General features: G+C 40.6%; 2 protein-coding genes across 2 annotated transcripts in view; one reads left to right on the plus strand and one right to left on the minus strand.

Moving 5' to 3' along the window:
- The window catches only part of LOC126195528 (dynein beta chain, ciliary-like), a 930,907-nt gene extending 925,153 nt beyond the window's left edge, over positions 1 to 5,754 (plus strand). Inside the window, exon 54 of the mRNA XM_049934154.1 lies at positions 5,377 to 5,754. Within this exon, the coding sequence (XP_049790111.1) occupies positions 5,377 to 5,671 (295 nt within the window). The 3' untranslated portion in view covers positions 5,672 to 5,754. The remainder of the gene's footprint in view (positions 1 to 5,376) is intronic.
- A 7,609-nt stretch (positions 5,755 to 13,363) lies between these two features.
- LOC126194997 (uncharacterized) overlaps positions 13,364 to 13,822 on the minus strand; it is a 147,015-nt gene continuing 146,556 nt past the window's right edge. Inside the window, exon 8 of the mRNA XM_049933417.1 lies at positions 13,364 to 13,764. Coding sequence (XP_049789374.1) covers positions 13,717 to 13,764 — 48 coding nt within the window. The 3' untranslated portion in view covers positions 13,364 to 13,716. The remainder of the gene's footprint in view (positions 13,765 to 13,822) is intronic.

A 13,822-nucleotide genomic window follows, 5' to 3' on the forward strand; every position in this document is an offset into this window, starting at 1 on the left:
AGCTACAGTGGTTCAATCGCAGTGTCTTGCGTTTGACATTATAGCGATGAAACGAATAATCAGAAAAATGAAAATCTGCATGTAAATAGAACAAGGTTGTATCTTTAAACTACTCAAAGGAAATTTTTCTCCTAATTATGGTCTGATTTTTAATCTTCCTTTAAGTTGACACTAGCTGAAAAACAGCTAGGGAACCATGGTTTCTCTTAAATATTACCACATATGTTGTCCCCATTTTGACTAAGATGTAATATTCATACACAAAATAAAAAATAGACATTTCCACGATTCTGGCAGCAAAGTATAACATATCAATGTTTGTAATGCAATGTGACCACAATATGCGCTCAAAATCAGGTGGCGATCGTCATGAAATGGACAGTAGGCTGTATTCTGTATACTTCAGCTCCAGGATCTTCATCTGTTTTCAAGCCATTAGGAAACCAGACAGTGTCTCCTAAGAGGTATTGAGGTTTGTTTTTCCACTGCTCTCTTCTTCCAATTATTACCTTAAAAGGTTTGTTGAAATTATAAAGGCAGTAACCCAAAGGTGTAAAGGTGGCATGTCCAGTATGGTCTCTATCACAGCAGTGGCTGTGCTGCTAATTGAGCCTGGCCAATCTCTGCACCTTGCTAAGCTCTTTAGCAGCCACCCTCTGTTGTACTTTATTTCACCATACTGTAGCTCCGTAACTTATCATAGACCTTATTACAAAACCTTATTACAAAGGTGTGTATCCAGTACGTATCTCTGGAGTTTAGAACAGTTTTTAGCACAGACCCTTCTCGTGCACAGAAGAGAATCTTTTGCCTTGGAACATATATTCTTTTTGTGTGGAGGCCAAAATAGTCTCGCATCCAGGATTACCCCTAGATAATTCACTGCCCCCCGTCCTGGTAGATTTTTTCGACTACGATTAAATTGTCTGTATGTCCTTGGTAAAATTAACCTCTAGTGTTCAACTAAATGATGAGTTCTTTCACCTCTAGGTTCTGCAGTAGTAGGGACAAAACTCCTCCTGCGGGCACCCTTGGTTGGTGGTGTCACCATTTTCTCATTCAACATGGCGTCTTCTACCTTTTGCTTACTGAGCTTGGTTGTACTGCAGTTAAATATGGTGGTATTAATGCCATGCACTTTTGCAGCCCTACCCATGGATTCAAAGGTTGTATTGCTAAAAGCCCCCTCGGTGTCCAGGAAGATGCAGAGAACAATTTGCTGAAAGTTTAGTGCTTTTTCCACTGTCCCAACAAGTTGGCGAAGTGCTCCATACTTCAAATGGTTTAAATAGCAATTTAATTAGTCCCTCTCCTGCTTGTTGCAGTAGGGCCATAAAGATTTCATCTGCACTGGTGACTTGAGCGGCCGAAACTTTCACTCCACCAGTACTTCCCAGGGATTGAATCTTGATCTGTATTATCTGAATCTTGATCTGTATTATCTACCAGATTACATTGAGAGAAGTGATTGAAATCATCCAGCGTCTCGGATGGTGTCGTTATATACCTTTCTCCTTCCTTAGAGTTCCTCTTGGATTACTTGGAATTCCAATGAATTCCAATGATGATTTTATGAAGTGTGGCACATGTAGCTATACCTTCCACCTCCTCACAAAATAACTACCAGAAGGTAGTTTTGCTTGTTTTATTGCGAGGTTATTTTGTCCATTGCCCTTTCCTTCTTGAATCATTAAACAGTCTTCTTACCTTGCAAAAAGTATGAAGTTATAATGGCAGAAGTCACTTGGTATGTCATTTCCTCTTTATCTACTACTGGATTCCTTACTGAAGTTCTGATTTCAGACAGGAATGAGTCTTTCCTATATGTTTTCCTAGGATTCCAATAGGCCATAGTGTATTTAACATACATTTCGACCTCAGACATGAAACACATGTGGTCAGATAAGGAAGCCCGCAACACCACATGCCATTGTTTGACATATGATGTATTAATAGGGACACAAAGATTATGTCAATTACTTCTTCCCTATTTCCCAAAGGTAGGTTCACTGCCCGTATTCAGGATCTCCTGGTTACTCATGAACAAATATTCGAGAGGATATTCACCACTGGTATTGGTGTTGCTGCTTCCCCACACCAGTTTGTGGGCACTGGCATCACAACCGATCAACTGTTGCTCATTCAGCTATGAACAGCTGTTTACCAGTCTCCTCACTTTCTGGGAAGGAAGAACACTCTCCTTGTAAGAAAGGTAAAGTCAGTACAATTTTCTTCACGCTACCTACCTTTTCCTGTGTCGTCCTGATGGTCACTAAAGTCGTCCTGATGGTCACTATAGTCCCTGGGATAAAAATCCACCATTGGCATGAATGATATTCCATTTTTGACATAAATGCATGCTCTGGAGCTCTTTAGATTTCTACCATAAATCAACTTACCTCCAGTTCTACCAAGGCCTGATGAAACCACTTTAGCTAAATAGGGTTCCTGGATCAGAGCCAAGTCCATCTCCTGTCTTCCCACATGATAACTCAGGGTGCAATTGCACTCTTACTGTTTTCAGGTTTATCTGAAACATATGCAACCACCATTTTGCCACCATGGTCAAATCAAGTGTTTTTGATTATCCTACAAGAACCGTAACTACGGTTTAAGGCCTGTTCTCACATTGCCCTCAGGGATTCTTCACTGACTTGCAGCACAGTGGTTTGGCTGCCCAATACAAACTTTTCGTTGATTACTCTCCCATCCTCTGTTGAAACCTTCTGGCTCAGCAACCATACTTTCTTAAATAGTGTCTTTGGGAGAGCATCCTGCAAAAGTTTCAGTACCCAAACTAATATGTTTGCAGAAGTGAATAGCTCAGCCACTGTTATGAGCAGCAACTTCCTTAAGCCAATCCATTCATTCCTGTAGTACTCTGGTCTGTTGTCCTACTCCTTCCCTTAGCTTTTTCTGGATCTGAATATTGAGAAGTGGGAGTCTTCTCTCCCTTTTTCTTTACCAACACTTTTCTTTTTGTTTTTTGGGAAGTTTTCTTCTCTTTGTCCTAGACAAGTATTTTATCTTGATCTGGTCCAAAATGGCATCTCGGTGATGATTTTCACTTCTTGGACAACTCCAACTGCGGAATGTTTCCCCCAGTCCCAATGCTAGAATATTTGAGGCCTCACCAAGCCCCTCAGGTTTTGTTTTGTTTCATTCTGTGTTCTCCATTTTGGTCCCACAAGAAATGGGGATATATTAGGTGGACACCACAGAGCCTCATGTGGTGCAAGGCTAATTCCTCAGGGAAGTTTCCCAGAATACCCAAGGTTCCGTTCGTAACACACCTTTTTTGTGCAAGGTACGTCTTGGCATGAATTGCATCATGCATTGGGTTGGATACGTGGCAAACTGAAGAAGGACTATGGAAATGGATGTAGGAGGGATGGGGAATTGTCGAACACTCTGGCACTGTTGAACTCTCTTTGTCTGGGAGACCCTGTCAGTAGCTGAGCTACAGCTTGCATAGTCCTCAGCTTGATGCAAACATGCAAGCCATCTGCTTCAATAAGGAAAGTACCCCAGTGGATAGGTGCAGGCTGCAGATACTCATATTTGTGGGTCACCAAATTCAGCAGCCATATTTATGGTTTTTAGTTTGAAAGAAATTTCTCATATTGTGTCAAAAGTCAACCACTCACGTATAGTGGATCGATGTGTGGAGCCAGAAACAAACAGAAAACAGCATTCACATGAGTTTTCAAATATGATCTCTTTTGCTAGCAAAAGTACACATATTCACATACATACACAACCTCACAGACATTCAAATGCACAAGCTGTGGCCACGGCAAGACTGATTATTGATACTCTGTTATTGAAAGCAACTGCCTGAGCTAATGAAAGTAGGGAGGGGTAGGGAAGGATGTGATGAGGGGCAGTAGGAAAGAGGCAGGTGTTTGGACAGATGACTTCTTGTGCAAACTATTTTATATTCCGGGCAACCGCAGCTTTTGAAAGGCATGATGTTACTAAGAATTCCACTCACAGCTGGTAAAATTGTTGTTTATTAAAACACCATCCGTATTGCAGCTTTAAACAGCACTATAAGGAGAACGAGAACAATGTTAAAAGATCATAGGCATACCCATCGCTCCTAGTCAAAAGTTACTATTCAGAGAATGTCGTCAATGTGAGTGAAAGGTAAAGGAAAAGTGACCCATTCTTTAAAATTTGCCTGCATCAGTATGACAGCAGGGCAGCTCAATGCAGGGCAAGGCCAACGCGGCCTGCATGAATGACGAAGAGAGATTCTCTCTTTGTGCAGGCTGCTTTTGTTTTGTCCTGCATTGAGCTATCAGTCCTGCTGTTATACTGATTCAGGCAAATTTTAAAGAATGGGGCACTTCGCCTTTAAATTTTGCCCACCATAACATTGATGACGTTCTCTGAAAAGTAACTTTTGACTAGGAGTGATGGGAATGCCTTTGATCTTTTAACATTGTTCATCTGATGATGCGGCTTAAAGCCGCAAAACTGGTCGTGTTTTAATAAACAACAGTTTTACCAGCTGTCAGTGGAATTCTTCAAAACATCATGACTTCTTGTGCAGCTGCAGAGTTATCTGCCCAAAGACATGCCTCTTTCCCACTGCTCCCTCCTTATATCATTCCCTACCTTTCCCTACCTTCATCAGCTCAGGCAGTTCTTTCAATAATAAGAGTATCAATAATCACTCTTGTCATGGCCACAGGAGTGTGCGTTTGGATATCTGTGTGGCTGTTTGTGTGTGACTGTGTGTACTTTTGTTAGGAAATGGGCTTGTGAAATGCTCCATGCATCCATTATCCTACACCTGCTTAACAATGCAACTTTCTGGGACAGAACTGAACCTTCAGTAAATAATCTCAGTGTGCTATTCAGATTGTTATTAATTGATGAAAGAGCTGTCAGATCTTACTTCATTTGCATACTCCATTTGTTCTTAGGATAAGATAATGTGTTAAGTCAGTAAAAAATTGCTTTGAGCCAATCTCATGTTATAAAAATGTTCCATTTTCAAATATCATTGTTATCAATGGTATGTTTTGGGTTTCCTGCTAAGCAGAAATACCATTTTTGCACAAAAATGAAAATATCAGTTCAGCTGGAAATCTGATGATGTACAATTAGACAATCATATTAAGAAAATATCATTATCACACTTTTGTTTTCTGTTGACAGTGTGGTGTAACATAAAATATGCTCCAGACACCTTTCTGTTTGTATGTGTAGATGGGTGTGTGATACCATGTATGACAAGCTTTTTTGGATGTTTGAAGAGCATTTCCATAATCATCTTGAGTACTAATAGATAACTAGCAATGTATATATTCATAAAATACTGTACCTTATTTATGGCAACACAATTCCCTGTAATATATATTTTAGGTCACCACCTCGAGAGGGCGCTTATGTGCATGGACTATACATGGAAGGTGCACGATGGGACACAGATGTTGGAGGAATTGTTGAATCTCGACTCAAGGAGCTTTTCCCTGTAATGCCTGTTGTCTATATAAAAGCCATTACACAAGACAAACTAGATCTGCGCAATATGTATGAATGTCCTGTATACAAAACCCGAACGCGTGGACCCACATATGTGTGGACATTCAACCTACGTACACGAGCAAAGCCTGCCAAGTGGACTCTTGCTGGTGTTGCAATTCTATTGCAGATTTGAAATTTGCTTTTTATATTTTGTACTTTTTGTAAGAATTGTATATAGCAACATTAATAAATACATTTTTACTTTCTTGATTTCCCTGTTAAGTGTGTTAATACCATGGTAAATGTAATTTACATATGTAAATGATGAATGTGTATAAGTTACAATTAATGCATTTATTAATGAATGTCCAATAATTAAACAATGGGATGTCTAGGATGCAATAACAATATTACTGTGAAAAGGATAAATTCCTAATCGCCATATAGAGGAGATGTTGAGTCGCAGATAGGCACAACAAAAAGACTGCTGAACAAGCAAGCTTTCGATCAAATGGCCTTTTTCTGATGCAAGACACACATACACACTCAAAAAAGCGTGACGTTCTCTCTCTCTCTCTCTCTCTCTCTCTCTCTCTCTCTCTCTCATACACACACACACACACACACACACACACACACACACACACACACACACAACTGACCACTGACTGGCTGCTGTGGCCAGACTTCCAGAGGAGGAGGTGTAGAAGTGCCAGCTGGCTGCTCAAGATAAGGTTGTGGAAGCACCAGTGACCACTAGCAGGGGAGCTGGGTTAGATTCCATGGGGACCTCCAGTGGCAGCCCTGAATGAGTGGAAAGACCAAATGTGTGTCATCCCTGGTAGGTGCTTTAGAGCCAATATGGATGTGGCTAAACTCATAGCCTTTGATATTTGGCTGCAGACAAAACATTCTGCCAGGCTATTGGGAATGAAACAGAGAATTCATGTTTGGTGCCACTATGAGAGCAGAATCACTGGAAGGCAACCACCATAAACTTGGGGTACTTTAGATAAAAAATGCTTTCTTATGGGCTCCAGCAGTAGGGGCTGTAAACAGGTGGCATAGGGAAAAATAATCAACAAGGAGGGGCTATATGGATCCCAACCAGTCTGGCAAATTCCACATGCAAGTGGTCTAACAGCTGAGTGGATTCCAGTCAAGCAGAATGTGACTGCAGAGCACAGCTGATTTCCCTGTCAGGTCAAACAACTGGACTTCATTTTGTGTCATGTCTGTTGCTGCAGAAATGCAGAAACCACCTTTCAACAACTGTCTTCCTCCTTTACCAGTAGCAGGACACATTGGTGAAAAAAAAGGCCTGGTGGTGCTGAGGCAGGGCAGCTGTTATGCAGGCTACTGTTAGCACTTGCAAGAAAGCATGCTGCAATGGGGAATTCTGCAGGGTGCCACTGTGACAGCGTATTTGTTGATGAAACAGACCTTGGGTGTACTGCCAGTTCATAGTGTCCAACGGGCACAATATTCTGGCACTTAGATATGTCACCATCGCCAGGTATGTTGATTTACTGACCCCCTCGGGTGCACATGGCCGACTTATATCAATTCCACCAGCAAGCCGTTCTCTACACGGTCAATGCCCCAGGGTGCACATCATCGCAGCCATGGATGTAACTGTCAGTGACTGTAGTCAGTGATGCCTTCCAGGGTGCCCCGGCACCTGTAGTGTGTGTGAGTTTATGTACTACATCTGTCCTAATCACCAGAACGTTGTGCTTGCTGAGTGTCTTCTTAATTAAGCCCAGTACTGATTTCTGAGTCTTGCTGAGTTTACAGCAACAGTCCCAATCATCGATGCCGAGAACACTAGCAGCACACTCCACTAACTTATCCCAACAAGTCACTGGTTGCACAGCACTGTTTGTACGACTCATTGTAATATAATGCACCAGGATTTTAGCTCAAACTTCAGAATACTGGGACAGTGTCATATGAGAGGCCATTGAAATATGCACCAGTAACAATCTAATCAACCAAGACTGTGCTGTAATATCAGCAAGGCTTGGGAACCAGCACTGGGCCTAATTAAGAAGACGCTCATCAAGCACAACATTCTGGCAGCTGGGGCGGGTGTAGTAACTACACCCTTACAGATAATGGGACACCCTGCCAGATATCACCTGCTACAATTGTCTCTGTGTCTGTGCCTACACATGTCCTTGGTGTAGACCAAGTAGAGAACAGCTCGCAGGGCCAGAAGTCAGCCATGCACCCCCAGGAGATCAGTACGTCAGCACACCTGACTATGGCAACATGTTTGATCACTGAAATGTTGTGTTTGGTGGACACTATGAACTGGCAGTACACCCATGAGCTGTTTAACAAATATGCTGCAAGAAACCGAAGAATAACAGACAGAGTCCTGTCCACCAGATTCCATGCCTGCACCCATAGGAAAAACATTTACAACTTTGGTAAATCACAAATTTCCTACATAAGGTAAGTAAATAAACCTCAAGTAAACAGATCTCACTCTTATGAAATTTGACACTACCGTTCACTACCGAATTAGTGTAACAATGCCCTATCTTGTGCTCTGTTGCAGACAATAATGCAATTTTAATGATTTTCTTGATTTTGAATTTTTACCTGTGGACCTGCCTATTGAATTTTATTACCTTTCAAAGTAATTTTCTTTTTCCTTTCTTATAAAATTATTTATCTTCGGTTCTCAAGTGTGTTGTGTGGTTAACATGAAAAAGTAATAAACTGTCATGCAATATATATATTTTTAAATAAAATTACATACACAATATAATAGATTTTACACATTTACAGTGCTGTCTTGAACTTCCATCACAATGATAAGTGAGTACAGACAAAAGAAAATAGGAGACAATAAGATCACATAACAAGAGAAGAATTAAGCAAGTAACAAAGAATGACAGTCTCCTTTTTGACCATGGAAATAAAAATTAAATCATTATTATGATTCAAGTCCACATCCTTTGTCATAAAAGTACTGTTTTCTGTTCAATAAAACATGACCTTTGATTGTCTCGACATAATCCTTTGTGTGATATAATCCCTCCTTACTAAGGACATTTCTAGATAAGTGACATAATGTTAAAAAAATAATCATTTAGAAAAATTATAGTAAAGACCCTTTTCAGACAGAGCCACATTAACATGATGCAAATTGTGTACATGTTTCACCTTTGTACAACTCGTAACCATCAAGATAGTTGACACATTGGGGACTATCTGCTATCAGCTGTTCTCAAAACCTTCATAAAATATCTGGTGCACTTCCAACTCCAAACTGCAACCTATTATACAGAAAAAGGCCAATAGCTGTAGTTAGTACCAAGATTTTCGTCAACTCCTTGGCCAACAGAAGCTGGAAATAAGCCTCTGCCAGGACTGGTCAAATATTTCAGCAGCTCCTGGGATTGATGAAACTGCTGTAACAACAGTTCAACACAAAAGCCATTTTATTAATACAAAATAAATGACATGTTCATAAGAGTGACTGATCTAATGAATTTTCCAGTACTGCAATTAAAACTATCAGAATTAACACCACTTGAATTAGAGTGATGGAAACAGTGGTAGGTGGAATGTCACTGCACTTGCATCCTACTGTCCCCAGTCATAACAAGAGTCCAAAGAATGACCAATGTAGCACACAGTCATCGATGTAGCACACAGTCATCGCTGATACTTCGTTCAACTGTGGAAAGGAATACATTAGCATCTGAACAGAAGTGAGGGTGAGCTTACAGCTGCTTGGCCTTAAATCAGCCTGATTATAGGTCCAAGTAACCTTTAAGCCAGAGATGCTGTCTGCTGACCACTTGCAGTGGCCCTTCCATTTGCAATGTCAGTAGAACTGGTCAAAGAACATCCTACAACATCAAAGGTGAATGAGAGCTACAGTCTGACACATCCCAAACCAAAAGGCCTGGGTGAGGTGGTGTGTCTTGGAAAAATGCATTTTCGAGACAGCACTCACAGGGTCTACATCAAACAACAGTCACTTACCTGCATGCAGAATCTACTTTCATTGCTGAAGACCATTCAATGCTAGTCCATTCTTCAGGCGATCTTCTGATGGTGTTAGCTTGAAATTGCTTGCTGTGGCATACCTGTAGAATCACTGCTAGTAAATAGTTCGTATTAAATTTGCTCCTATCATTACTGTGGAACCTCCATGATCTGTTACAGTTGCCTGTACAATACCACAATCTATGTATTCTCTGTGCTGTGTGGACATACAGAAATTTGTCTACTATTGTGAGTGTGTTCATGTGTCCACAGTTGCCCAGCATTCTTGCACAACTGACACAGCACATCCACATTACATGGTAGTTCTTGAAAGGACCATCCTACCACTTGACAGGCCACAGTAGTTTAATTTTTCGATCATTTTCAGAACGATACTCTTGTCATCAGCAAGTAGTACAGTATGTCCTAAAGTAAGCTTTGGGTTTGTGTTGTGAACGCATAGCAAGAACAGTACGGATCCGAGAACTGAGCCTTGCAATATACCATATCTAAATGGCGGTATCTTAGAATAGTGTATTTTTTCGCTCTGACAGCTCTGATTCTAACCACTGGTTTGCACTTTCTTACACACACCAGCTGGCTTTCTCAGCTGTGTGGTGTGGCTCAGCAGTATCAAAGACTTCTGACAGATCCAAACAAATACCAGAAGTGATTTCCTTATCTACCAGTTTTAAAGTTGCCATTAGGCAAACAGTGGGAAGTCCAGGCTGGAATAACAATATGAAAAGGATAGATGACCACTTACCGTACAAAGGAAGTGCCGAGTCGAAGGCAGGCACAGTGAAAAATAATGATAGAAATATTCAGCTTTCAGACAAAGTCCTTCTTCAGAAGTCCAAAACTCACAGAGCTGTCTTGAGATATATTTTTTGCCTGGTTATTGATTATGCTTTGCATAAATGCTGTCACTTTAATACACAGAAAATCTGCCATCTCTGCAGATGGGAGTTGTTATCCTTACAACACATTCTCCACTTGCGTAATTATTCTGGCCTCAACCTACATTAACATAACTGTCACCAAACCTGGTCCTAACCTGTACAGACGTTTCTCTCGTAGCCCGGCAGAGATACCCTTCGCCAATCTCCACACACTGTGAACGCAGCCGGTCCATCGCTCTCCACCCCACAGTTTCCACCCCCTCTGTCCTATTATCCCCTTCCCATTCTCATACCCAAGCCTCTTTGTTTTGCTGCACTCTGTTGACACACTCGTCCATCTTTCCCTGCTCCTCTCCTTCTCATTCCTTTTTCCTCCCAACTCCCTGCCCCACAACTTCCTAACACTGCACCTGTTGCCATTCTTGTCACTGCACACTTTGCCAGATAGTATTCTTGTCCCCAACCTGTACACTACCAACCCTTCCTCTTCCCCACTACCTCCAGACTGCTGCTGCCATCCCACATGATAGTTGCATTCTGGCCTGAGCTGCCGGGCTTGTGTGTGTGAGGTGTGCTTACTTATGTGTATGTTTGTCTGTTTCACGTTTTCTGATGAAGGCTGTGGCCGAAAGCTTTGTTTAAGCGTGTCTGCAACTTAATGTGCGTTCTTAATGGTAAGTAGCAATCTATCTTTTCCTACATTGTTGATATTCTTATGTGAAGTTTCCACTGTTTAAATTCAATACCTCATGTGTTACCCTAAGATTTCTAACAGGCCTAATCTTTTTACCTATTTAATCTCTTAAAGTACCCATCCACCTTCTACTGTATTCCTTTCTCCTGTTTTAGTCAACAGTTGCCTAATGCTCCCTCTAAAACTCTGAACAACCTCTGGTTCTTTCAACTTATCCAGGTCCTATCTCCTTAATCTCCTACGTTTTTGCAATTTCTTCAGTTTTAATATACAATTCAAAATCAATAAATTATGGTCGGAGTCCACATCTATCCCTGGTAATGTGTTACAGTTTCAAATCTGGTTTCAAAATCTGTGTCTTGCCATTGTATAATCAATCTGAAACCTTGGTATCTCCAAGCCTCTTCCACATTTACAATCTTCTTTCACAATTCTTAAACAAAGAGTTAGCAATGATTAAATTACACTCTGTGCAAAATTCTACCACTCTTGCACTTTCATTCCTCTCCCCCAGTCTACAGTCAACTACTATTTTCCCTCTGATTTCTTTCCCTACTACTGAATTCGTCCCCCATCACAATTAAATTTTCTCTTCCCTTAATTATGTGAATAATTTCTTTTATCTCTTCACACATTTCTTCAGTCTCTTCATAATTTGCAGATCTTGTTGCCATATAAACTAGTGCTACTGTGGTGCGTGTGGGCTGTGTGTACCTCTGCTATGATAACATGTTCATTATGCTGTTTATAGTAATTTACATGCATTCCTATTTTCTTATTCGTTATTGGAGCTACTCCTACTTTACCCCTATTTGATTTTGTATTTATAAACCATTACCTACCTCACCAGAAGTTATGTTCCCCTCTTGCCATTGAACTTAAGTAAACCTACAACACCTAACTTAAACCTACCCATTTTCCTTTTTCAGTTTTCTAACCCACCTGCACGATTAAGGGCTCTAACTGCCCGTGCTTCACTCCTAAACTGTCAGTTTTGTTTCTTCTGATGACGATATCCTCCTAAGTAGTCTGCACCCATAGTTCCAAATAGGGGACTATTTTACCTCTAGAGTATTTTACTCAAGATGATCCCATCGTCATTTAACCATACAGTAAACTGCATGGCCTTGAGAAAATTATAGGGTACTTTTAAGTACAGAATGAATTGTGGTGAAAGTGTAATACAGTTCAGAATGAATCTTTTACTCTGAAGTGGAGAGTGTGCTGTTGCAAGAATTCCTGTCATATTAAAATTAAGTGCTGTAATTGTGGCATGAACTTGTATCATTGGCTTAAGTAAACAATTATATTTATACGAGGGTTGGAACTTAAATGGTGGCAACTATTTATTTACAGCTCGTACAAAATAGATATGTGTTTCAAAGTTTTACTGACCTTCAAAGTAGTCACCAGCATTATGCCTAACCTGTTGCCAGTGATGTGGAAGTCTTAGGATACTCTCAGCAGTGCCAGTTGTGTTGACAGTTTGAGCGGCGCGGTCTATTGCCTGATGAATTTGTAGCAGTTCTGAAGCGAATGCCGTGAAGTGTTTCCTTCAGTTTAGAAATCGAGTTGAACTCACAAGGGCTTAAGTCAGGGGAGTGTAATAAGTGGTATAGCACTTAGCAGGCCCATCAGTCAAACAAATCAGTAACAGCTTGCACTGTACATGATTGAGCGTTGCCTGCAAAATGGTGGTCAGGTCCTGCAGACAGTGTCATCACTTCTGTCTCTATGCTGTTCATATTTGGAACACAACCTACGACCAGCTTAGAGACAGAAGTGCACTTTCTGCAGGACCTGACCATCATTTTGCTGGACAACGCTCAAGCACGTACAGTGCAAGCTGTTACTGATTTGCTTGACTGATGGGGCTGCTAAGTGCTATAACACCTACTGCACTCCCCTGACTTAAGCCCTCGTAAGTTCAGTTCGATTTCTAAACTGAAGGAAACACTTCACGGCATTCGCTTCAGAACTGCTACAAATTCGTTGGGCAATAGACCGTGCCACTCGAACTGTCAACACAACTGGCACTGTTAAAAGTATCCTACAACTTCCACATCACTGGCAACAGGTTATACACAATGCTGGTGACTACTTTGAAGGTCAGTAAAACTTTGAAACACAAATCTATTTTGTACGAGCTGTAAATAAATAGTTGCCACTATTAAAGTTCCAACCCATGTAGTTCAATCATTTGTTATGAATATGACATACAGACACTCATACATCTATGGATCAATCGTTTGTGTACTTTATAACATAACATACACAAATAGGAGAATTATGACAGTGATGTTTTTTGTGGACTTCAAAATAGAATGACAATCAATTTGATAACATAGACAAATAGCAAAATTATGACATTGATGTTTCTTATACTCTGACGAGTGTGCACCTATACATTTGTCAGTCACTTTATATTTCTTCTTGTCACTGCCTCAGTCTAAACTGTACCTGGCAAGCGTCTTCCATTGTTTGTTTAATTTTTAATGACGATAATAGCATTATTCACTGTCATTGTGAGGGGCATTTTTTCCTTATTCTACAAAGCTGATTTTCTGCTCTGCTTGAGGTGTGATCTTCATCACTGAAGAATGTTCCAAGATGTGTGTAAAGTGCACTATAGTTCTACAATTCAGTCTCCATATACTTCATGTGGACTTCATTTTCAGTGGGCTGCAAAACAATAATAAAATGTTTTGATGGATGCAACAAATATTAGAAGTGTGCATTC

The sequence above is a fragment of the Schistocerca nitens genome, chromosome 7 (genome assembly GCF_023898315.1).
Source record: "Schistocerca nitens isolate TAMUIC-IGC-003100 chromosome 7, iqSchNite1.1, whole genome shotgun sequence".
Taxonomy (NCBI): Eukaryota; Metazoa; Arthropoda; class Insecta; order Orthoptera; family Acrididae; genus Schistocerca; species Schistocerca nitens.